This window comes from Talaromyces proteolyticus, assembly GCF_021365285.1.
Source record: "Talaromyces proteolyticus strain PMI_201 chromosome Unknown BGW36scaffold_1, whole genome shotgun sequence".
Lineage (NCBI taxonomy): Eukaryota > Fungi > Ascomycota > Eurotiomycetes > Eurotiales > Trichocomaceae > Talaromyces > Talaromyces proteolyticus.
In genome coordinates this window covers 534,558-560,015 of record NW_025764277.1, presented here as the reverse complement: position 1 = coordinate 560,015, position 25,458 = coordinate 534,558, and the positions used below count along the sequence as shown (strand labels likewise).

General features: G+C 43.0%; 8 protein-coding genes across 8 annotated transcripts; 6 read left to right on the top strand and 2 right to left on the bottom strand.

Moving 5' to 3' along the window:
* Nucleotides 1-962: 962 nt before the first annotated feature.
* BGW36DRAFT_392611 (beta-glucosidase I) lies at nt 963-3,925 on the top strand (the record flags this gene model as incomplete). The annotated part of the gene is made up of 6 exons (XM_046217717.1): nt 963-1,043; nt 1,113-1,255; nt 1,318-1,415; nt 1,477-1,873; nt 1,958-3,641; nt 3,695-3,925. The coding sequence occupies 6 exons, from the start codon at nt 963-965 to the stop codon at nt 3,923-3,925; spliced, it is 2,634 nt and encodes an 877-aa protein (XP_046077480.1).
* A 1,852-nt stretch (nt 3,926-5,777) lies between these two features.
* BGW36DRAFT_353299 (fungal-specific transcription factor domain-containing protein) lies at nt 5,778-6,437 on the top strand (the record flags this gene model as incomplete). Its single annotated transcript, XM_046213421.1, has 1 exon — nt 5,778-6,437. One exon carries the CDS (start codon nt 5,778-5,780, stop codon nt 6,435-6,437), a length of 660 nt encoding a protein of 219 aa, XP_046077479.1.
* Nucleotides 6,438-7,420: 983 nt separating this feature from the next.
* On the bottom strand, nt 7,421-8,103 carry BGW36DRAFT_286190 (60S ribosomal protein L26; the record flags this gene model as incomplete). Its single annotated transcript, XM_046210392.1, has 5 exons — nt 7,421-7,595; nt 7,653-7,683; nt 7,736-7,824; nt 7,949-8,003; nt 8,052-8,103. Coding segments are annotated over 5 exons (402 nt in total), but the record flags the coding sequence as incomplete, so codon positions are not given.
* Nucleotides 8,104-12,904: 4,801 nt separating this feature from the next.
* Nucleotides 12,905-13,965, top strand: BGW36DRAFT_353297 (uncharacterized protein; the record flags this gene model as incomplete). Its single annotated transcript, XM_046213420.1, has 3 exons — nt 12,905-12,968; nt 13,035-13,734; nt 13,797-13,965. 3 exons carry the CDS (start codon nt 12,905-12,907, stop codon nt 13,963-13,965), a joined length of 933 nt encoding a protein of 310 aa, XP_046077477.1.
* Nucleotides 13,966-14,979: 1,014 nt separating this feature from the next.
* BGW36DRAFT_285231 (general substrate transporter) lies at nt 14,980-16,649 on the top strand (the record flags this gene model as incomplete). The annotated part of the gene is made up of 2 exons (XM_046210302.1): nt 14,980-15,225; nt 15,291-16,649. The coding sequence occupies 2 exons, from the start codon at nt 14,980-14,982 to the stop codon at nt 16,647-16,649; spliced, it is 1,605 nt and encodes a 534-aa protein (XP_046077476.1).
* A 423-nt stretch (nt 16,650-17,072) lies between these two features.
* Nucleotides 17,073-19,967, top strand: BGW36DRAFT_2655 (putative Zn(II)2Cys6 transcription factor). The gene is made up of 6 exons (XM_046210121.1): nt 17,073-17,228; nt 17,314-17,411; nt 17,503-18,007; nt 18,075-18,664; nt 18,721-19,664; nt 19,813-19,967. The coding sequence occupies exons 1-6, from the start codon at nt 17,142-17,144 to the stop codon at nt 19,920-19,922; spliced, it is 2,334 nt and encodes a 777-aa protein (XP_046077475.1). The 5' UTR covers nt 17,073-17,141; the 3' UTR covers nt 19,923-19,967.
* On the bottom strand, nt 19,700-21,066 carry BGW36DRAFT_366284 (ribonuclease E inhibitor RraA/Dimethylmenaquinone methyltransferase). Its single transcript, XM_046214733.1, has 2 exons — nt 20,704-21,066; nt 19,700-20,636 (listed from the first exon to the last, which is right to left on the bottom strand). Exons 1-2 carry the CDS (start codon nt 20,752-20,754, stop codon nt 20,013-20,015), a joined length of 675 nt encoding a protein of 224 aa, XP_046077474.1. The 5' UTR covers nt 20,755-21,066; the 3' UTR covers nt 19,700-20,012.
* Nucleotide 21,067: 1 nt separating this feature from the next.
* BGW36DRAFT_366282 (aconitate hydratase) lies at nt 21,068-24,105 on the top strand. Its single transcript, XM_046214732.1, has 5 exons — nt 21,068-21,822; nt 21,883-21,902; nt 21,930-22,091; nt 22,113-23,599; nt 23,620-24,105. Exons 1-5 carry the CDS (start codon nt 21,317-21,319, stop codon nt 23,722-23,724), a joined length of 2,280 nt encoding a protein of 759 aa, XP_046077473.1. The 5' UTR covers nt 21,068-21,316; the 3' UTR covers nt 23,725-24,105.
* The last annotated feature ends 1,353 nt before the right edge of the window (nt 24,106-25,458 follow it).

The window sequence follows — 25,458 nt, the reverse complement described above, 5'->3', positions numbered from 1 at the left end:
AGCACTAAGCCACAACAAGGTGAACATTCTATTTATCATGTTAGTGGGCTATATGCCTGAAAGTTAGTGTGTTATGTTATTTACCGCAGCCAATGAACTTGTTGTTCCTCCTCTAACCTGTTGATGACCGTGGCGGAAATGCGCTTAGATAAAGCGTGATCAAATACTTGTGTAGACCGGGATGGAATTCAGTTAACACTACTCTGTACTGATGTTTGATTAGAACCCATGCAAGGGATACAAAGTCGCGGCCGATTTCAGGGCAATACCAACTCCTTAACCCGATGTTGTATTGGACAAAGTGGATTTTAATCTCCAAATCATGGCGTGAATACGTATCAGTTTTGGAAAGTCCGTTTAGTAAGAAACTTGTCAGCTAAAAGGCGGGTGGCTTGTTACTTGTATATTACGACTAAGGGACTAGGCATAAAGGCCAATCCTTTTTGGGGTCGTTGCATTTCGGCCGACATAACTTTACAGGACAAAATAGGATCTGCAGCTCTCACAGTAGTTCGCTTATCGTTACCTAGTTTCGCTTTGCTCTAATTTTGAGTATACTTTTGTCGAGACGTCAACTTGGTTCCACACGGGAGTAAAACTTATCGCCTTATTTAGAGCTACCTTGTATCTTATACTACTCAGAGTCGATTGGTATGTATCGGAAGAACGATCAAAACATGCTGTGATCACAAGACAGATATACGAAAATCACTTGGACAACATAAATCAGTTCGGTACGAATTTGGCTCCTTTCCGAGAGCGCGCAAAACATCTTCGAGGTTGTGGCATCTTCGGGTACTGTGGTAATACGGTCGAGGAGAGATCTCAAAAGTTTCGCACTACAATTTGAGAAGGGCATTACTGTTTAAGTTTTATTTTTAATATCTTTGTTGAGCTGGATACGATAAAAGCATCTTTCAACCAGTAGTGCGGATCTCTCTCATCTGAGTGATTTCTACGACATGGTGTACTGGCAGCCTTGGGCTGAAATTTCGACTGCAGTCATTATACTTAATACTCTGCTTAGCCCCTATCTACGCAATGTAAGTAGGTGAAACGTTTTATGCCTGGATATCAGCATAGAGGCAACTACTTAACCAAGTGCGTCTTAGGAAAACCCATCATACTCACCTCCATACTACCCTTCTCCGTGGACAGATGGCTCTGGAGAGTGGGCTGAAGCCTATGAAAAGGCTCGCAATTTTGTTTCAGAGCTCACACTGCTGGAGAAGATCAACCTAACTACGGGTACTGGGTACATATTTCCTCAGAACAACAGTATACGTCACATGTGCTAATATTCAAGATAACATACAGAAATGAACAGGGAAACTGTGCAGGAGAAACAGGGTCTATACCGAGACTCAATTTCTCGGCAATTTGCTTCCAAGATTCTCCAGCCGGCGTCGGCAGTGGTAAGGTCTCGGATACACGCTCTCTTTAAGGAAGATCACTGAATTCTCTGCTCGTTGATAGCTGACTATTTTGTGACCGCATTCCCCGCTGGTATCAACGTTGCTTCTGCTTGGAGTAGAGATCTCGCTTATCGTCGAGGTCGGTTGATGGGTGAAGAGCATCGAGGAAAGGGCGTCGATGTCCAGCTAGGACCAGTAGTTGGCCCACTGGGCCGAGCCCCTGAAGGTGGCCGCAACTGGGAAGGATTCGGGGTGGATCCAGTAAGTGCTGGTATCCTTGCGGCGGAAACAATTAAGGGAATACAAGAATCTGGTGTAGTCGCATGTGCGAAGCACTTCATCGGGAATGAGCAGGAACGATATCGCTGGGCAGCAGAATCTGCCACTTTTGGGGAACCGATTGCTGAGGGTTACAGTGCAAATATTGATGATAAAACCATGCACGAGCTCTATCTCTGGTAAGTTATGCTTTACCTAGTTTTGTCTTATGAGTTCTTGCTTGCCTTCTTTTTTTCTCTCAGTCTGATACATACATCGATTAGGCCATTTGCAGATGCAGTCCGCGCTGGTGTTGGTTCGGTGGTGTGTGCATACTCTCAAATAAACAACAGCTACAGTTGCTCAAACAGCTACATAATTAATAAGTTGCTCAAAGCGGAACTAGGGTTTCAAGGATTCGTCGTGTCCGATTGGGACGCAATGTATGGTGGCGTCAGCTCAGTATTTGCAGGTCTGGATATGGCTATGCCAGGCGATACAGTATTGGGAGGTACGGGATATTCCTTCTATGGATCGAATCTAACTATTGGAGTTCTGAATGGCACTATTCCGGAGTGGCGCTTAGACGATATGGTAACGCGTATAATGGCTGCCTTCTTCAAAGTTGGTCGTGACAAAACCCGAGTCCCGGTCAATTTCAATTCGTGGGATCTAAGCCAGTACGGGGATGCCCACCATCTAGTTGGTCAAGGAAAGGGGACTTTGATCAATCAGTACGTCGATGTTCGGGGTAATCACTCCAGTTTCGTCCGGGAACTGGGTGCTAAAAGTATTGTCCTGCTAAAGAACACAAACCACGCCCTGCCACTGACTGGAAATGAGAAATTTACGGCTATCATTGGTGAAGATAGCGGATCTAATCCCGACGGCCCTAATGGATGCACCTATCGTGCATGTGCCAGTGGTACGCTCGCGATGGGATGGGGAAGCGGTTCTGTCGAATTTTCCCATCTCATTACCCCAGAACAGGCAATTACCAATGAGATCACATCAAGAGGCAATGGCGTGGTAACTGCAATCACAAATAATTACGCGATCGACTATATACAAAAAATAGCCAAAGTGGCAGATGTCGCTCTAGTCTTTGTGAACGCAAACTCGGGTGAAGGGTTCCTTGAAGTTGACGGTAATATCGGAGATCGCAACAACCTGACACTCTGGAAGGACGGCGATGCCTTAATCCAAAATGTTGCCTCAATCAACAACAATACCATCGTTATACTCCACACTGTCGGCCCTGTACTTATGACAAACTGGTACGACAACCCTAATGTTACCGCGATTGTCTGGGCAGGTCTTCCAGGCGACGAAAGCGGTAATTCGCTTGTTGATGTTCTATACGGTCACATCAATCCAGGTGGCAAGACTCCATTTACATGGGGTTTATTACGAGAGTCGTGGTCAACACATGTGACTACCAATCGTAGCACTAGTGATGTCTTCGGTACTCAGATTGACTTTGAAGAGGGTGTTTTCATCGACTACCGAGACTTTGACCGCCAAAATGAGACACCGATCTATGAATTTGGTTTTGGGTTAAGCTATACGGAATTTCAGTTTTTAAATTTATCAGTAACTCCAATCTACAGCTCTTCATCGAAGTACATCCCCACCACAGGACACACAAAGCCCGCCAAACCTGCTGGGACAGTTTCCATAAGTAGCACTATCAGTGACTACGTTTTCCCCAAAGGCTTTCGAAGAATACCACTGTTTATTTACCCGTGGCTGACCTCAAGTTGCTTGAAGAACGCCTCTGGAGATCCGGAGTATGGTGTGTCTGTTGATTCGTGGCCTCCGCATGGTGCCACAAACGGGTCTCCACAACCTCGACTTCCAGCAAGCGGAGGTCCTGGAGGGAATCCGGGATTATACGAAGCATTGTATTCTGTCTCTGTGACTATCCAAAATTCTGGCCAAAGAGATGGAGACGAAGTTCCTCAGTTGGTAAGAATAGGGAATAGCAGTAATATGGCTCTATATGCTAACATTCTTTACAGTATATTTCTCTGGGTGGACCGGAAGACCCAAAGGTTGCGCTCAGAAACTTTGAGCGAATCACTATTCCTGCAAACGGACTGCATACATGGACGGCGAATATAACGCGACGAGATATTTCCAACTGGGATCCAGCGAGACAAGACTGGTTTGTCTCAGAATATGAGAAAATTGTGTATGTTGGAAGTTCTTCACGGAAGCTCCCTCTGAAATTCACTCTACCTAAACTGTAAGATTATTAGCAGAGGGGTTCGAGACTATGAAGATTGATGTCATTGATCCCACCTAGTGTTTTTTTTTCTGCCCTTATCCATTGTCTTATTACATATACGAGCACAATTCCACTTAGATAGTAAACAAACTTGACGAAATAGTGAACAACTATCCTCCAAGTATATATTGATGTAATCATGTGTAATGTCAAGACTGTCAGTGTACGATATAATTGATAATGTTCTACTACGGTAAAAATAACGTAGTAAGGACCTATTTTAGAAAGAGTATTTTTCAACTTCTTGTAGAACGCATTCGTTTTATGATATAATAATTTAGTACACTACATGCTTGGTAGATTATATATATATAAATTTCAATTGATCAAAAGCACTTAGTGCTCTATTAATAAATCAGTTATAATTAATTCATTTACTACGGATAGTTACTATGATTCAGCTGGAGGAGTGTTGTTTTCGTATCTAGCTAGTGTCAGATGCTTAGAGCATGTATTTATGGTTCTATATTCTGATGGCGACGAATGTTGCTCTAATGTTCGGAAAAAATATGCATGTTTTGCCGGTGGGTCCCTTTCCGAGGGTCCAATGTGGAGAAGTTCATCCGTTTTTCGTCTTGTCATGCCGAAGGAGAGGCCAATAAACAATTGGAAAGGAGGAGGATAAAATGCGGCAATCCGGTTAGTATAATGTAATGGCGATACTGCGAAGAACTTTTCTCAGGCTAACCCTTCGTGGGTCCGGCGTGTGCAACATGTCGCGAAAAGTGCCGACGCTGCGATCGTGCCCGGCCACACTGTAGACGTTGTCTGATCAAAGGATTGGACTGTGGAGGTTATCCCGACAACTTTCGCTTCTGTGGCCTGGCCATTCGAGGGAAATGGAAAGGCAAAGACGTGCCAGCCTCGGAGTATGAATTATCTAACACATCTCGGCCGTTGCAAAAGCAACGCCGTAACAATACTCGTGAGCTGAATCCAAATCAACACGGGGGGGTAATAACACGTATTCTCGGTAACGAAAAACCGGCTGATGCCCATTTTCCTGCTTTCACAACGCCTGATAGCAGTGATTTGCATGACCAGGAACTTCAGGGGCCATATACACTACAACCAAGACTTTCGTCAGAAGATCTACCCACTATCGACCACGTTCTGGCGTCTGAGCAAACAGATATGCTTCTCGCACATTGTAAGCAAGTTCAGCGCACTTATTGAATTAGACAAGATCAACAGCTGATGTATTGGTTCTGCTATAGATGGCCATGCGATATGCCCACACCAAATAGCACCGTTCGGTAGCGTTGATGAGAATCCGTACCGCGTATATGTCCTGCCACTAGCCTATGAACATATAGGCCTGCTATTTGCAGTTCTTGCCTTATCGGCATGCCATCTAGGGCATTTAAATCATGATAAGTATTTATATGAATCAGTAGCAGTCAATTATCGAATCCAGGCGATTATGGCACTCGGGGTTTCCATTAAAAAAGGATGCTCTGGCGGATTTGGAGAAGATGAGCGGGATAGTGTCTTTGCTACAATCCAAATCCTTCTGCTCTACGATGTAAGTTGATAGTAATACTCTCTCGACCCCCTCTCCCTATTGATGTACGTGGATAGTAACTCTATTTTCTACCTAGATATGTGAATCGGGTATATCAGAATATGGAGCTCACATCTCAGGAGGAATGTCTATATGTATTCAACTTTTGTCAGGTCGCCATTCCTTGACAAAAAATCACAAACGGACAATATTTTTCTTGGGAAACTTGATTTGGTGAGGCAAAATCAAAACAGCCCTATCACTATCAGTTATAATAGAAGTGTACAAAAGCTCATAATTCTCTTTATACATGGTTAGGCTCGATATTGTTCGCGCATTTTCTGCACCTGAAAGATTATCGTTTAATCAAGATCTTCGCAAAAGGATTTTGATGTTGGGCGACCTAAAGTTTGAGGCTGTGAATGGTTGTCCTAAGGACTTAGCCCTTTTGATTGGTGAATTGCTGGAACACGCAAAAGCCAATGCAAGTGGTAGTCTAGGCGTGGAGAGATATAAAGAGATTCTTCAGAGTTCGATACAAAAGCTATGCGTATGGGATAGCTCCAATTGTCAATACCCCGATAATAATCCTCTCTGGATTCACGTCGGCGACGCATTTCGCCATACTTGCATGTTGCGTGCCCTCCGTCTGTTAGACGTCACCGAATCCGCTGAAGCGTCACGAATTCAGACCTCGGTTACTGCGATTTTGAACGCAGTCTCAAAGATCCCGAAAGAAAGCCCACTAATCGAATTGATGATTTTACCGATCTTTATGGCCGGTGTAGATTGCATTGTTCCATATTCGCAGCACTATATTGTTCTCCGAATTGCGGAGATAAAAGCTCGGTCAGAGATGAGCAACGCCGCGCCTATCCAGTTACTGAATAAAGTATGGCACGAGCGAGAGAAGAATTCACAGACACCTCATTCTAACATTCCTTGGATGTCTTTTGTAAGATTTGCTTGATTGCCTTTGTTAATTCCTGCTTCGATCTAAATCAAATTGCAGACACGAAGCTCCGATTCAAACCATCAACACGATTATTTGATCATATGATTGACCGCACTACATGACTGAAAGAGCTTTTCAATTTAAGAAGCTGTTATGATTTTTTTGCCTTTCTGCGAAGGATCAAGCAGTGGTTCATATTGTTGGAGTCTATCTAGCACAATAAAACCATTCACTAAATGGCATCATAGCATATTCAGAATAAAGGATACCAAAAAATAGTGGGATTAGATTCTCACTAGGATGTAATAGATTTACTAGCTTCTATAGGGATCTATCTTCAGGGCATCAAGTTTCTGTACCCCCCTACATGTGTACCCTCCCCAATCACCAACCAACTCTATGAGCTTTTTTCTTGTTCTATATCAGTTGATATATTCAACTCCTCGAAAAGCGTCCGTAATCAAAGGATAATAAAATGTACAGATCACCCAAACTAATCAACATAATCAGTCGATACCCATATTGATGTAATTCCGACATAATGTTTGATTACTTTTCTACGCCTATTTGATGAGCAAGCAAGTATTTTGGCGTCACATTCAATTTTCCCGAACCTGTCAGTCGAAGCCCTCTTATCGAAAAGAGTAATTGAACGACTGCGTTCACTACGGTGAAAATTCGAAAAATACTCAATAGCCGAGGAATGGAGATAACAAGTAGAAAACAGTTTGCTGAGATTGAGGTCACTGTCTAGACATTACCTCTGATTATAGTAGGAGAGGAAACGGTTCTGCACTAGAGCTTAAACCCTTGTAGCACAGACCATAGATAGCGGAAATACAACTTTTCGTTTTTCATTTCATTCCAAGACACCTATTCCCACTCCCACAGATGTGTATTCAGCGAAGGAGAGCGGATCTCGCATTTTTCGAATCCTTCAAAACTCCTGCGCCTTCATCGTCATTGCAACATGAACTAAACCCCAGACAACCACACCATTAAGCCGACTTGCGAGCCTCACGACCCTTGCCCGAGCGAGCTAAAATGTCTTCGCGATCCTTGTCGAGGTGAAGTTTGGTGATAATGACGTTCGAGGGGTGGATGGGGAGAGGAACACTCTGGCCGTTGCTCTTGTCGCGGTTCACATTCTGCACGTGAATCGACCACTTAAGTCTATCGGAGGATGTTAGTTCATTGGTCACGATCGGGATAGTAAAAGTGCTAGCCTACCTGTAAACGCTGGTGATCTTGCCCTCACGACCTAGTTTTACGTTAACACCCTTCCGTGTATAAATTCAGATGTCTCAAAGTACCCTTTTGGCTTCCGCGTTGAATCAAAACTTCGTCATTCTTGCGAACAGGAATAGAGCGGACCTGTGGAGCAAACTGCGTCAGATTGTTTCTTCCTTCTTTTTTATACATCTCGAGTTTGGAGATGGTTTCGTAATTAATTTAACGTACATTGTACCTAGAGAAACAAGTAATTAGTATTGGAATTTGATGAGTACAAACGAGGGATTCATTACTTTTCAGCCAATTCCTTCGACAGACGAGCAGAGAGAATCACACGGCGCTCGGAGGCTACATCTTCATTAACCGTAGTCCTAAAAATGACAAGAAGAGACTCACATGGAGCGCTGAAGTGCGCTTTCCGCGACTTGCTCCGGGAGGAGTGAACCGCTAAACAATTAACTCATCAGCATACTCTGTCACATTGGGAATTTTCGCCTGTCGAATGAAACTATTCCTAGCATCTATAGAGAAATATTTTGGCGTATAAGATTCCAAGGAGCATCAAGAACATACATTTGTTTATGACGACCATGGTGAAGGTGAACGGTTGTCGCTGGGGTTGTCGTCGGCGTGGTCAAGAAAAACGACTTTCGTGATCAAAAAACCGAGGGCCCATCGTTGTGCGGTCGGTCACATGACGGCCCGCTTCGGCTAGGGCTGGGTCCCACTCGCGTACTCTTATTGGCTCCGGGCCTTCGCCATCACGTGATCCGTTCCCTATCCATCGTATATTCAGACTAAGTAAGAAGTTCCAAAAATGGACTGAAGGATGATTGGCTTGGGTTAACGTATTTGCAGTGACTTCCCTACTTTCCCATTTTGTTCTCTGTCTCTGTCTTAGTAACAAGGTAAACATGTTGAACTAAATTCAATGTTGTGTTCCGATTCAAGTCTAGTCGATGAGCTAAAGAAACGTATCAAAAACTAACCTGATACGGTTAGCGGTAATATGATTTTAATCTCCGTCATATTTCCATTACTATGGATTTCTCATTAGACCATCGTCTTTCCGTGGTTTCTACCGATAGCTGCCCTGTAGTGACCAAAACTGCTTCTGCAGCAGGTTGATCACAAATTTTGCTTCTACATAACTCAATAAACTAGACACATCCAGTACATACGACCATAGGGTGTGGAAAACAGGGCTTCCCGTCCGCTCAGCCGTACTTAAGCCACACGCCGGCTGGTTAGTAGTTGGGTGGGTGACCACCAGCGAATCCCAGCTGTTGTATGTGAATTTTCTTTTTTGTTTTCTTTATTTTTACACTCTTTTGTTGTCGGACAAATCATACAAGTTGGCAGACGGTGTTAAGAAACTTAGTCGTGAATATTCCCAAGGTTTTCAGAGGATATATGGCTAACACCCTGGTTCTGCTTCTATAAATCTCTGTTGGCTTACGTGACGATAGTTGATAACCTTGGGCCTTACCAGCAGGAATCAATTCTGGTCCCAAGGCATCCTTCGCTGCAATTTATGGGTCTTGATGCTTCTCTAGGAACCCATAGTAAATAATATATATGGAAATTTACAAAAACAAGAAATCCCTGGGTTTTTAAAGAAGCACGTCACGGTGAGGTACATAGAACGTTCCCTCACTGACTACTCTCAAGAGTCACTACTGTGCTTAGGCCACACATCGGCAAGTAAGCGGTTGACAATTAGGCTTCTCCATGAAACCATCGCCAACTAAACCAATGTGCAGAAACAAATCGTAAATTGGTTGCCTGACTTTGTAGGTCGATTTTCATTGTTTGACAACAAAAGTCGGCTATCTACCAATTCCCTATTTCTATCATTGCCGTGCACTCTTTTTTTTCTTTATAGTGGTAATTCTATACATAGGCAATCGACGTAAGAGTGACTTCGTTGATGATTTTTACTCGATTCCTCTTACAAGGCAGAGAAAACGGTGAAAAAGGATCCCGGTTTTGAACTCGCAAGACTCTTTTCTGAAGATTTTTTTATCTGCATGATATTTTCCTTTTGTCTCTCGAAAGGAAACGTAAATGTTCTCGCTTACCAAAACTGCCCTGCTTTTCTCATTTTTAAACTGACGAAAGCTAATCCAATCAGAAACGCTAGATCCCCTAACCTTGAAATCAGCAAGAGGAAAGATATCAAAGATATCAGAAATGCCTATCGTGGTATTCGTTGGGATGCTGCCCTCTCTCAATGCTCTGAAAGTCAATTCGATATTCTTGTTGAAGCAACTAGAATGTCATTGACTGCGACAAATCTAAATATGAATGAGCTATGGACAATGGGAGGTCCGAGTCCGGACCATCGGCTGACGGCATGTCGTTTAATAACATTGAACAAACCAGCTTATTTCCTAAATGGGGTAGAAAGGACTCGAAAGGAAATTATGTGCGTTAAAAAAAATCTTATCGATGCAGTGAGCCTTCTAAGTATGAGATGTGCCAAATGCTCGAGTTCGCGTGGAAGCTGGACAGGCCAGTAAGAATTACCGTCATACATCTCTTTTGTTTTATGATACTTAATCGATTGATCTACTCCATAGAGCTGCGTACACTGTCAACTCTAGTAATTTTAACGGTTTAGTGCCCTGTTTCCTCTCATATAGGCTACCATGCTGACTGGAAAATATCTCCTAGGCTGGGTTATCGTCTTCTGTCCACAATTTTTTCAAGGATGGCAATTTGCGATATATCAACGATATAACCAATGGCGCACACAAGCCCGCAAAATACATTGGTAGTTTGTTCTCCTAAGGGCATGCGATCATTCAAGAGTGGATGCACTGTGCACTTTCCGGATACGAAACCAGTAGTTCGTGCCAGCATCGGCTAATCTCTGCCATAACCCTGCTGGTTTCTGAGTAGTGACAGACATTCAAGGGCTGTTATTTGGAGAGTCGAAATTTAACGGTTAGATTCACTGCCTTGCATATTGCTCGCAGTTTATCCTAATCGCACTACTTTGACACAGAACATTTACGGCGACGAGCATCGTCAGGGATATGTTTGGAAGTTCATATTTGATAGAGACTTTCCTAGAGACAAAATTAACCTAAATGTTGCATCCAGTGGTATGTTTTGTTGAACTTTTTTATTTGAGACTGCCTCAAGATCACTGTGAAATCTTAACTAACACTGAATGTTTATGGTGGATAATTATGCATGGTTTCACTTACAATTGGTTTGCCAAAAAATGGGGTTGGGGCGGTGGCGGCTCTCTTTTTCTTAGACAAACGTAAAAAGAACACCAAAGAGACTTGGGCAGTCCTGCCTATGAGAGTAAACTTCATTTATCAAAAGCGAACCTCCCAATATATTGTTGAACCGAAGGGGAAAACGGACAGGTCACTTGTAGCTATGTCGGGAAAAATTCCAATGGTTTCATTCAAGACATTGAACAGAAAGAAAGTCTCTATGCGCGGAATAGCGATTGTATGCTGCTGTAAGTGAAAAAAAGTTTGCTTTTTTGACTCACGGTTAATTTGAAAATTCCTGTTCAAATAGCAGCTATTGCAACCTAGCAGATGGTTATGCTATTGATCCACAATGTAAATGCGTATGTGGTGGTAAGGTCTCGTCTACCTCGGACCCACGATGTGTTTTTCAGGGTCTATTGGGAATCCTATCTAGTTAATGTTTCAGAAAAGAAGAGACGATGATGCTCAAGTACAAGTCTACTTAGGTAATAGTCTTCTTTTTTCTATTCTTCATTTTGCAGAGATAGTGAAACATTGCTTTTACACTGATACAATCGTTGCAGCAAGACAGGGACCATTTCTGTTGGTCAGAGCGTGCATTGCATGTGCCCCTATAATTTGTTGTCAGTCTAATCAGCAGTGGGCTTCAAGAATTAGACTTTAGCCGAACTAACACTGGCGAGAGCTATTTGTGCTTATTTCTCTTTCTTTTTCAAGTTTTAACAAAGAACCTCTTTAATTGTGATAGTCTCACCTGTCAAACAACTCACTTTCTTCTAAAATGTACTCCCAAATCTAAGCCAGTCTCTGTTTATTGCCATCTCAAATATGATGAGTCAAGGAATTTTATTTTTGTTGTATTGATCGAGTAGAATACACTGAAGAGATTTGATGGATAATTGGCACGCAGCCGTGCGACTACTGTGGCTAGACGTGGCAGGCTTTCAGATTGGCGAAGAGTCTTGTAGTGAACGAATTATCAATGATATTGCTAGTGAAGAACCCAATGGAAACCCCTTATTGCATAATGGGTGAATAGCAACCTTTATGGTACCGGTACCTATTTACCCCAGACACCGGTACTACCCTCCTCTACCTCCCCACGGATGTTATTGACGCCTATTATGCTGCTGTACCGGGCGCATTCATAGATGCTTGTGAGACAGCATGGCTCTTCCCATGTGGTTTAGTGCTACCAGACTTTGTATTTGGTCCTGATAAGTACCGTGGAGGTGTTCCTGGAAAGTATATCAATCATGAAAATCTCGAAGATGGCTACCGCTAGGAAGGTATGCGGAGTAACTGGGGAATTGGTTTCTCAATTTTTGGCGGTATAGTTCTCAAAACACAGTTCGTTGTATATGATTACTCGGGCCCTCGTTTAGGCTTTGCAAATAAGGTCCACGAAAAGGAAAGGAAAATATAGCTGGCGATGGTATACTTTACAGCTACGGTATAATTCCGGTAGCGCTACATCATGTTCAAGCTAGATGTCTATTAGGGCTACCCTGCAATTAAGCCTAGGAAATTCCGTCGTTAAACCAATTTATAGTATAGTATTAAGGTATTTTATGTCTTTAAATACATTCTGTAAGTTATCGATTGATATCCTTGGAATAGAACGTTCTGTGAATTATCTACTTATAATGAACTATATTTGAAAGGAAAAGAAACTACATCCTATTCAATCCCATAAGCTGGAAGCGTATGCAATATTGTTTAGCATTGTTTATGATATATTTATGTACGATTTTATATATATCATTTATACTAGAGATTTTCTTTCTGTCTTGATATGTACAACTTTGGATGCTTCGATCTGATTGGGCGACTAGACACCCCATAATTCTTTCGGAGCACTCCGGAGGTGATCCACTCTCCCCATACCCCTCTCTTCAATGAAGTGATCGAGTAGATAAAAACGCACCCAGTAGTTTGCATACCACATTATATTTCGTCTGAAAAAAGTCTCTCTTCAGCCCTGTTAGCTGACTCTGGCTAACATAAGAAAAAATGGATGTCGTACAGAAGTTGTTCCCAAACGGGGGCTGGGATGTGCATTACCATATCTTTGAACGTATGGTTCTTAATTTCTGCTGATATTATAGATTTCATTACTTTTTTTGCTAATACATATATACAGCTGACCGTTTTCCATACTCTTCTAATAGACACCTTACCCCGCCACCCGCCACAATTGATCAATTTCTTGAACATATAAGGAAGTTAGGCATCACAAATTCCGTTCTCACGCATGGACTATCATATGGCTCCGACTGCTCATCTCTTCGTACATTTGTTGCTGAGCTTGGTCCTAGTAAGACTAAAGCTATCGGCGTCATAGACCCGCAGACTGTAACTGCCGAAGAGCTCGCAAGTATGCACCATGATGGTATTCGTGGGATCAGAGTAAATGTATATCAGTACCAAGCAATGCACGACGTAAAAAGACAAATGTCTGCTTTACGCGATCACAGTCGAGTTCTCCATGAACATTGTCCCGGCTGGAGCATGGCCTTCACTCACACGCATCCCGAGTTTTGGGTGCAACTTAAGCCCTTTATGGAACAAGAGATTATCCCCACTGGCATCAAAGTGGTTACCGACCATTTCGCCTTACTCAAGGGTGCCAGTATGCTGCAAGCTGAGAAAGGCGTCTCTGATGCTACTCAACAGTCTGGCTTTAAGGAAATCATCGAACTCGTGCGTAATGGTCACATCTTCGTCAAGATCAGTGCTCCATATCGCGTTAGCAATCAGGCTCCAAACTACGAAGATCTCAAACCATTGGTACGAGCGCTTCTCGATGCAAATCCTCGACAGATTCTTTGGGGTAGTGACTGGTGGGTTCTTCAATCTCTAGCTTTGTGTCATTTTGCAATTGCACCGGCTAAGTCAATAATAGGCCTCATGGTCCTCCAATGACAGTTCGTTCCCGTGAAGAGGCTATGACCGAGATTCCATTTCTCGAGATCGATGACCTAGCCTGGTTAAAAAGCCTGCGTTCTTGGTTGTCCGCGGAAGAGTGGAATGCTGTGATGGTGACGAATCCAAGAGCCCTCTATGACTGGTGAAGGTCGAAATAAATGGCAATAATGGGATTGAATACATCATGCCTTATCTCTAAACACCTATGGTCCAAATGTATATCTATGCCTTTTGAAGTTTTGTTCTGTAGTCGTGTGATTGAGCTTATACAATATCAAATTTTATTAGTGAAAAATAAACTTATTACACATAGAGATATATTATTAAGTCTTAACTTTTAACAGCAAATTTCGAACATTTTTAACAACATGAAAGAATAACATATATTAAAACTACAATCAAGAAATGTTTAAGGATCGTTAAAATTTGAAGTACATGTCGTATATGTCGTACATGTAAACCACATTTGTTTAAGGTGAGTTATCCACCTCATGTCGGAAACATCAATTTGATAATTTAGACTACCTGAATTAATCATGACATAACATGAATGGTAATAAATATGTGAATATTTTATTAATACCCTCTGTCGTTTACCTCTTATTTGCTACTCGATGTTATTTCTTCCTATTATGACTACTCACATATAAAGCAACCGGATTCTCTCCGGGCAGAGCGCCGGGCGACTTCCCTTTATTTTCACACATGAAATGGGGGCTATTGCTAGTGATGAACACTAAGACACTTAGACGATTGTATTATCCTGCCTAGCGTACGATCTTTTGGTTATGCCATTATACTCCTTTTATTCATAAACATCGAACAATCTCGGAATACTCCAGGATCCACGGACATGCTTTTCTAACCTTTCACGGCCATGTACCGGGATTTCCCCGGTTTTCTATACTCCATAGTAATCTAGGATCTATTAGCTGTGCGGTTCTGTTCCTATGAAAATTAATGATATTCATGCATTAGGTGTGCTTCAGCTAAGTGATGGTAATTAATTTAAATGTAGCCGAACAGCTCCTTTGAATTCACCTCATCTGTTAAAGTAATGACATTCACCTTAAAATTTCCTATGAATCATAATCACTTTTGTCATATTGTTGACGCTTTCGTATATATTACTTTTTGATCATTATCTGTCTCTAGAAACGATGGGAACTACGGGAGGGGGGATATCCAAAGTCGCTTGGAAGCAGGTTCCGCAGCCTGCCCGAGGCCCATACATCTGGTTAACTGCAATATGGGCATCTTACTGTGGCACGCTACATGGCTTTAATTCATCGGACATCTCGGGGATCATGTCAATGCCGTCTTTCCAACATCAATTTGGCTGGAATCGGCTTCCCAAATCAACTATTACAGACTCTCAAGGCTGGGTAACTTCTGCCATGTTATTAGTATGATAAATTTCTCTACCCTCTCTATTTTTGACAGTTGCAAGTAACTAATACTTTGAATTTAGGGCCAAGCTGCTGGAATCCTAATTTCGGGTCCTATCATGGAACGACGAGGACGCAAGATCGTTATACTAATCGCCGCTATCACGTACACAATCGGAGCTCTGTTGATGACCGTGAACTTCGGTTCTTTGGCGGAACTGCTTGCCGGACGTGTCATATCTGGCATTGGGTCCGGCCTAGCCTACTCTCCCGGCCCTGTTTATATATCTGAAATTGCTCCTACGGAGCTGCGAGGGATGATGTCCACGTTTTATAATGCCGGGATCATGAGCGGAGTTGCAGGGGCATATTGGATCAACTTTGCAGTTTCCGAGGTAATCAATCTATCTAGTAACTGGCAGTGGAGGATAGCCATGATACTACAAATGATTCCCTCAACTGTTTTGGTGATCGGCTATCCTTTCTTTCCGGAAAGCCCAAAATACCTCATGTTACGAAACAAACCACAAGCGGCTAAGGATAGCCTGCGAAAGCTTCGTGGGGGTTTAGACGAGAACGATCCATACTTTGTTCGAGAGTACTCGGAACTTGAAAGACAAGTTCAAACGTCAGAAGAAAAAAATTGGGAAACTTATCAAAGATTCATTCGACTCTGTGTTAAGAATAAGGCTACCCGAAAAATATTTCTCTTCGTTGTCCTCGTCCAAACCTTTTTTATCATGTCTGGAGGAAACTCTATCACTTATTACGCACCAAATATCTTGACCTCAGTTGGTTTTCAACCCGAGATGGTCCTGCTTTTCACTGCAATATATGGCACTATTAAATTTCTATCCATCTTTTTCTACTCCCTTTTCTTGACGGAACGATTTGGTCGGCGGCCGCTCCTTCTCGTGGGCTCTACTACGAATCTTGCATGTCTAGTCTATATAGCAGCTTATCTGGGTAAAACTAATGTGAACGGAAAAAGTTCAGGTCAAACGTCTCCTGCAGCCATTGTTGCTGTTGTGGCTATGTGTCTGTTTGCCGTCGGATTCGGTTTTGGCTGGGCTCCCGCTTTCTCTCTGACTGCAGCAGAAATTTGCCCTACTAATATTCGTGGCTCAGTGGTGACAGTTGCATTTCTTTATCAGAACCTTCTCGGCTTTGGAATCACTCGAGGGTTTCCAAACATGACTGAAGCAATGCACCCATATGGTCCATTTGCTTTATTTGCCGCATTCACTTTTTGCTCAACAATTTGGGTGTTCTTTTCTTTCCCCGAATGCAAGGGTAGAAGCATGGAGAGTACCGAGGTCTTATTCGAGCAACCATGGTACAAGATTGGTTTCGTACCCGTAGCAAGCCAAAATCAATTTCCAGGGGATTTGGAGAAGGATGTTTCTTCTCGGCATGAAGAGGATATCAGTAACAGAAATTAGTCTTTGAAAGGAAATGCTCAGGATATCACTAGTTTATTTACAGGTCTTTAAGAGAGTAAAAATCTTACATCTGACACATTTGTGATGATTTGTAGCACAACTTAGGAGAAATGCCCTGCTTCTAATAACCGACATGGACATTTGTTTCGCTTGTTAAAGCCACATGGATTTAATTACTCCTCGACAAATAGAACAAAGATTCTTTACAAGGCACAACCAAATAAGCTATTTCAACTTTTTCTGAAGTCCATTTGAAAGGCTCATAGATATTCAACATTGATTGTGCAGTGCAACTGGATATTGAGGCTTCTGATTGGTTAGCCTCTGATAGATTGGAGATTTTACTTTGTCTGGATTAGCCCCGAATGCTTCCTTTGTTTTCCGGAAGAGCTAATTCAACCATTCCAACATTTACTATCACTAGGAGAACGCAAATGCGAATCCTACACTTTCCGATGTCTAGCTAATACTTCATGATTAAATATTGTGAAAATGTCCTCGGGTGACGGAGTCGCAACGCCCGTCGCCTCCAGAAAGGTACGCTTAGCTTGCCAACGTTGCCGAGCCAAACGAGTCAAGGTGAGTAGGAAATCACAGCTCAAGGAGAGCCTCTTCATCTTATATTTATTCTCTCCGCAATTGCCTAATCATTTTGTGCCATTAGTGTGATGGAGGCATACCAGCGTGCGGAAACTGCTCGCGAGCCGGCGTCTCCTGTGTTGACGTTGACGGCCGCAACGCCGGGGTTTCCATCCCACGCGAGTAAGTAAAAGCAATCATTATTAATGCCAATTTCTGCGACAATAATACATTGGTTTTATATACTTGATATTAATATCAAAGCCATTATTAGTCATACTGCCAAGTGCCAGGCTCGCATCAAGTGGTTGGAAGAGAATATCAGACTTTTAGATCCCGAGTTCGATCTATCAAAAGGGCCAAACATCAATCCTCACATCTTGAATGGTGCAGAAACGCCGACTGGAGCTAATGAAGTGGGTGAAACAGCCCATCTACAAAATACCTACTCGGCAGACAGCAATGATCGCACATCAGAGACATCACACAAGAAACGTTCCTATGCGTCTCTGCTAACTTCGGACCAAGATCCACCGTCTGTGGAAGCGCGGTCGGTAGCAATCGACTTGGGTATGATCTCACTTCATTCAGATTCACGGCAGCAATCATATCTAGGTTCCTCATCGGGTCTTCTTTTTACTAAACTGATTGGTGTTGACAACGAGGCTTTATCACGCCCTCAATCATCTACCCCCAGTAACACTGCGCCGCAGCACCGAATGGCGGAACCCCGGCATTCTACTGAAACCTACAGTCTGATATATAGACAAATATCTAAAGTACGTTTCTTCAAACTCTACTACAGAACTCTGGGGAACCAAGTCAGTATCTTAATAACTACAACAGGAGCTCCCGGATCCACAGGAAGCCAGCACCTTATTTGGGATTTATTTTCGGGAAATTCACATAGATCATCCATTTCTTCATCCACAATCTTTGATCAATGCGTACAATGCTCTGGTTTTCTGCGTTGAGCTGGGATATAGTGGAAACATGGACCAAAACGGTTGGATCGAAGGGATTACCCCGTTTCCATATAATGGGAGACTCGAAATAACTGGCGATCAGAATTTCATCCCTATTACTATCTTCACGGCCACTTTCCATGTATTCATGGTCTTTTCGTTGGCTGCAACACTTCTCACGCGGAACAAGATATTTGATTTTTCCCCAACCCGATTTCACCAAGTAGCAATTAATACAGCTACTGAGGGTATTTCAAGCATCTCACTTTCTAGCTTACAAAGTATTCTCTTGCTTATTGTACAGGGCATGATTGGACCAGCCGACTTTAATATATGGACACTTAGTCACATCGCCATGTCTTATTGCATTGACCTCGGTCTTCATCGGGAACCAACGGCCTTCACTGATATTTCGCCGACTACTCTCATTCTTAGGAAGTTAATCTTTTACACCGTTTACAATCTTGACCGGTATGGTGGACATGCAAAGGCCCTATCAAAGGTTTCTAACGCTAACTGGGCGTAAGAACTATTGCAACCATTCAAGGCCGCCCATTGGGTATTCGAGACGAGACCTTTGATATTCAGCTTCCAGATATAAGGGAAGTTTCCAATGAGATATTATCAGCTACGAACGATCCTAGCAGTATGTGTCACTATTTACGGGGTACCGAAGACCTTGAAATTTCGATTCACCGATTCAAACTGGATCGACACATCTCCGAGATCAAACTTCTCTTTTATCATCTGCCCAACAACAATCAAGTCTTCACATTTTCTAGAGATCATGCCGCAGATCAGATACGCATCAAAGCTTCCTTAGATGATTGGTTTGCAAAAATAAAGAATACGTGCTCTTCTTTTAACATTCACAATGCAACGGGACGAGAAAGCTCGAAATTGCATTGCAAGCGCCTCAAATTGGAAGTTCTTTATTACGGTGCCGTTGCATTGCTTTATCAACCCTCTCATGCGCTCCCTCAACCTACCCAAACGGCGCTGCATTTTTGCTATGAGAGCGCTTGCAAAAGGTTACACATTTATAACCACTTGAACGATATCCAAAACCTTTACTTCAACTGGCGAAACATCCACGGTATCTTCGCTTCCGGAGCCACTATAATATTTTGTTTCTGGTCCTCACCTGAGATCCAATTAATAATTCCATTCTCGGACGCTTTGCGCGATTTACGCACTTGTTCGAACCTGCTCAGCATTGGAGGGCAATGGTGGCCATCCGTGCGTGGAGGTAAGGATAGCTTTGACAGAATCGTCGACTTGACGGTGAAACGCCTGAGTTATCTGCAGAATAGCAATTCAAGTTCTAGCCAAGCGCAGCTACAAAGCCAACCTCGTTACCCTCACGCCCATTTTCTGCGTCGTTCGAATATAACGTCACACACAGCCAAGACACCCTTGGTTTTTCCAGATGAAGTGACTCATGATAATACTCTTTTTACGGAGCCTGCTGGTAAGTTATATAGTATGATGTATTTTTTTATTTTTCCCACATCATGGACTTGCCCTGGCTCCCCAGTCAGAAGTCATCCGAACTAATCTCTAACCAACGTATATTGTACCGTTTATTTGCTAGTTTCAAGCTAATATTTTACGTATAGGAGAATCTGAAATCACAGCTATAGACACCCTTATGGAAAACTTTTTTGCCGATTATTTGCAAGGAGATTGGAGCTGGGATCCATTCTCCGCACCGGAAACAAACATCTAATATCTCTTTCACTGCGTGAGGGCCACATATACCATCACCATCGTTGTTAATAGATCTAAATAGTATAGGCTTTAGGGTATTATTCGCTCATCATTTCCTCAGCCTTTTGATGGTAGGCCCCATCTCTTCTCCATTCTCCAAACACTTTCGGGTTTCCTCATCGATTTCGTAACGTTCTTGGCACAGCTTCACACATTTTTCAACCTTTTCCACGGGCACTACAACAACTCCATCGGCATCTCCAACTAGAAAATCCCCCGGTTGAATAATGACAGCATCGCCAGGTTCAGAGCAATATGTAACCGGTACGTTCAGCTCTGACGACCGGGTGAAAGATGCCGACCCCAGAATACTGATATCACGGGCAAACAACTTGATATCCAGTTCTTGATGTTCTGCAAGGTCTCTAAATCGTCCATCGATTACGACTCCTGCCGCTCCCAGTACTTTGGCCCTAGTGCTCATGAGTCCACCCCAGCAGGCACTCACAAGGCCCTTTGGCTGCGAGATGAACACCACGGAATCCTTTGGTATCGCATCTACAAAGTGCTTGGGAGGGGTAGGAGAGGCCTTGTCTGAATCACGAACCATTTTCACTGTGTACACGGGACCAAATAGTTTGCTTTTGGTACACATAATCCCAGGGGAGAACATTTTGAGACCAGAGAGGTAGCCGCCATTAGGAACGCCCAATTTGACTAGAGCATCGCCGACCTAAAGTTCTCTGGTTAGTATTTCACTTGGTACATAGAAAGCATATACTTGGGAATTCGGCACCAACATCACATGATGCAAATTTTCTAAGAGCATTGATTGTCTCTGGTTGAGCCATGCCGAAATACAGTCGTGCGAGATATCTGTCCACCCGAATTACTTTCGAACAATATTATTCCTATGAAATCAGAGACAGGATACTCGTTGCATGATGGAAAACAAATATTACTAATACCTCCATGCTCAGAATATCTTCCAATCGCTACAATACAAAAGGGCGTTATTGTAGATGGCGAATCATGTCGCATCACCCGGAGGCTCCCCGCGGAGTGCTCCGGTCGCGGGCCGACGGAAAACTCCGATTCGGAGCTCTCCTTACTACAAGCATCCCTTAGTACCTTAGGGATACTGACCCACAGTCTGGATGACTCCGCATTACAAGTTGGAACAATGTATGATGACTATCGATTAAATCAAAATCAACGTGAACAAAATAGTGGTGTTTGCTCGTATTCACAGGCGTCCTTTTTTCTGAACCCAGGCAAAAATGCATAATATTATGGCCTGATTGTTCATTCCGATACAATTAGGATGCAGTGCTTATTATGGCTCACCTCGGGGAAACAGCGGTCTTATGTCACTGGCCTCAGGCGATTTGCTACTCAACAACATAATTCAGTATGCGAGGCCTATGCCTTAACTATCAAAGCGCTCTTCTAACTTCTTGCCCGGGCGTAAAGATCTTCCGAGTCAATTATGCCCAACAATTGCACAACTTAGACCTGGTGAAACGGGGATCAAAAAGGCCATTAACGCTGACCGAGAAACTGCTATATAGCCACCTTATTCCATCCGAAAACAAAAAATGGGAATTGGAGAGTATTCAACGTGGTGAAACTGTTCTTCAATTACGGCCCGATCACGTCGCCTGTCACGATGCAACTGCAACCATGGCGCTGTTACAATTCATTAGCGCGGGTCTTTCGCGAGTATCAGTACCAACAACAGTGCATAGTGACCATTTAATCATCTCCGAAAATGGTGCAGATGAGGATATGCGCCGGGCCCTTCGTGAACATACCGAGGTGTATGACTTTCTAAGCAGTGCTTCTAAAAAGTATGGTATTGGGTTCTGGAAACCGGGGTCTGGCATCATACACACTGTCATATTTGAAAATTATGCTATGTAAGCCAGGGCTTTATTTGGTTTAGGTTGTACTGCGACTGATCTAGTTTCATTGAAAAGTCCCGGCGGGTTACTAATTGGTACGGATTCTCATACTCCCAATGCAGGTGGTTCAGGGATGCTGGGAGTTGGAGTCGGGGGAGCAGATGCGGTGGATGCCATGTCAGGCATGCCATGGGAACTAGTTGCACCCAAAGTTGTCGGAGTCCACCTTACTGGTCAACTGTCAGGATGGACCTCAACAAAGGATATTATCTGTAAGCTTGCGGGTATTCTGACCGTATCTGGAGGCAAAGGTAGGGTCATTGAATTTTTCGGGCCAGGCTGTCAGACTTTAGGAGCAACTGCGATGGCCACTATTTGCAATATGTCCGCGGAGATTGGATCAACTTCTTGTATATTTTCCTACTCGGAGGCCATGAGCCGCTACCTTAACAGTACTCGACGAGCAGAAGCAGTTAGCAGAGCAAATGATGTCTATACTACCCTCCTGACTGCAGATGAAGGCTCAGATAGGTATTACGATGATGTTATCGAGCTAGATTTAGACTCCCTAGAGCCCCACATCAATGGTCCTTATACTCCAGATCTCGCACATCCTATTTCACAATTCAAGAATGCGATATCTCTCCAAGACTGGCCTAAAGAGTTGAGTCATGCCATGGTTGGTAGCTGCACAAATAGCTCTTATGAAGATCTCGATAAAGTTCGCCAAATTGTATCACAAGCCCGGGCTGTTGGGTTGTCCAAATTCAAAACCCCTTTCATGGTCTCCCCGGGAAGTGAGCAGATCCGCGCGACGGCTGAAATAGATGGAATACTCCAGGAGCTGAGAGACGCAGGAGCACTCATTCTTAGCAGCTCATGTGGACCCTGTGTGGGTTCTTGGGATCGAAAGGATGTCGATGTCCGTGGGAAAGAAAAGAACTCAGTTCTTTCAAGCTTCAATCGGAATTTCATAGGTCGTCATGACAGCAACCCAGCAACACATTCATTTGTGACCTCCCCTGAGCTGGTTACTGCATTCGCATATGTGGGGCGTCTTGACTTCAACCCGTTAACAGACAGCGTGGTAGTAGATGAAGTGTCATCCAAAAGCATTCGATTCAATCATCCAGTTGGCAAAGAACTTCCGCCTCAGTTCAAAAGTGGCGTTGACACATATCAAGAGCCTTTAGCAGACAGTGAATCAATGATTGTGACAATTTCTCCCGATTCTGATCGACTTCAACTCCTTCAGCCTTTCCACGCATGGCAAGCTGGATGCACAGGGAAATTGGAACTCCTTATCAAAGTCCAAGGGAAATGCACAACGGATCACATTTCTCCTGCGGGACCGTGGTACAAATACCGTGGCCATCTAGAAAACATCAGTAATAATATGTTAACTGCTGCCACAAACGCATTTCTGCCAAGCGATAGCCCTCAAATGCTCGGACATACACGGCATCCCCTGACTTCCCAAATTCAAGCGGTTCCCGAAGTCGCTCGTGACTTAAAACAGCGCCAAGTTCAGTGGTGTATTGTTGGGGACTATAATTATGGTGAAGGCAGCTCGCGTGAGCATGCGGCCTTGGAGCCTCGCTACCTCGGCGGCATAGTCATCATTGCCCGCTCATTTGCCCGCATTCATGAGACGAATTTGAAAAAGCAGGGAATGCTTCCGTTGACATTCAGCGATCCTACCGATTATGATCATGTTCAGGACGGTGATAGCATTACATTAACTGGTGTTGAAGACGGTGAATTACAGCCAGGCTCACAGATTACGATGCAGGTAACCCCCGACAAGGGAAGCCCTGGGTGGCAAAGTTGAATCATAGCTATCATGCTGGTCAAATACCTTGGCTTCGATCGGGTAGTGCATTAAACTATATCAAGGCTACCACATTGGCTAGATGAGATTAGAAACGGGGTTTAGAGATCTTAAGAGCTTAGCACCCTTATGAGTATGTACGTATACACACTTTATGGAAAGTCAAGTCCTAAATTTTTAGGATATGGGTTGACTTCAATATGATGGGCGTTAACTTGTTCAAATGTTAGCTTATTGTTTTCTCAGCATGTTAATTGTTTTCTGGCAACTGGCTAAGTATTAAGTCATACAGTTACTAGATTTTATACCATTGAAGACTCAGTAGCTCATGGAGCAAAACATTATTAAATAACCTACGCCTTTAGGTAATATATCTTAACGCATATGTATATTGATGCAAATGCTCGTATACGTTGAAGTATTTACCTCCAACTCAATGATACCAGATAGGTTACATTGCATGACAGTCCAGTTTTTGATATGTTCCAATTAGCTATGATAGAACCGAATATGGAGACTTTCCTGCTAACGCCCGAATTTGTAAGTTAATGATGGACACAGGCACAGTTGTTGCCCTTCCGCTGAGAAGGGTGGGGAGGTTGGGGGTAGAGGTATGTTTAGTTTTCCAAATTTGTGTCGTAAGCTCCAATAATTATCTTATTTGAAACTAGCTTATCTTTTTATGAAATTGTAGAATCTAGATAATGCTATTACCACGACCAACTACTCCATATAAAGACACTTCTCAAATATGCCTCCTTTCGGAACCGTAACAATACTTCAATTATTGACCTAATAACATTATTTAATATCACGTATACCAATTCCTTATTTTGGGTACCAGCTTATTAACTGTAGGTGTTGGAAGCCTGAGAGTAGGAAGACTATAGGAGTAACCTTCTTTTGGATATATTAAATAACCATAAATGAGAAATGACAATCCCCGCTCTCCTCACAAGACCATTACGCGTAAACCTATAAATAGCACCCTTAAACCAGAGAAATCAAAATAATTGACTAATCATACTAATAGCAATGTCGGAGTTGCTCTTCTCATTTCTAATTTTGTACTAGTCATCAACTAGGAGGGGGTGGGGATGGCGTAACATAGCTGTTGCCTACTGAAAGGACAACAACCTGGATCGGAAATACTTCCTTTCTGGCCATAACAAACACTTCTTACAGCTGGGATATTTCTTAGATTGCACAAGATAAGCTACGAGCATTGAAACTCAATTCACTGCCTTCACTAAACGAATTCTCCTTGCTGTTAATCTAGACTCGAAGGCACCACAACCGGAAGAATAGATTTTCAGTTAAATTTAAATGTGACATAAATATTTTCATCTGCGCGGGCACTCATTTGATTGGCCGACTACTGTCTCACATGTGTACTTTTCTTCTCCTCACAGCACAGACTAAATTAGGGCTGTGAGGGACGTCGTACTCCATAACGTCTCCGCAAAAAGGAAAAAAGCTTAAATTTCCCCCAATAGCTTGATAAGAAATACTCTACTTGTCGATCACATCCATATCCGGGGAACCCAAGCGTAGAAATAAAACAAGCTTCGTTCCGTTTAACCGAGCGTTTTCTTTGCTTTTCTTTAATTGCATCATTATCCTATCTGAAGTCAGCATGTGTTACGCACCGGATGCTGCTATGCCGAGACATCTGCATGCAAGATGAGGTATTTTCTCCAATTTTTCATGCATCTAGGGGGTGCTGTGCAGAAGAAAGGACCAGCATTTTTTCTTCACCCCACGAACTCATAAATGGAAGACCACCCACGTTTCCCAACTTTTGTCAAAGGTATAGAGTT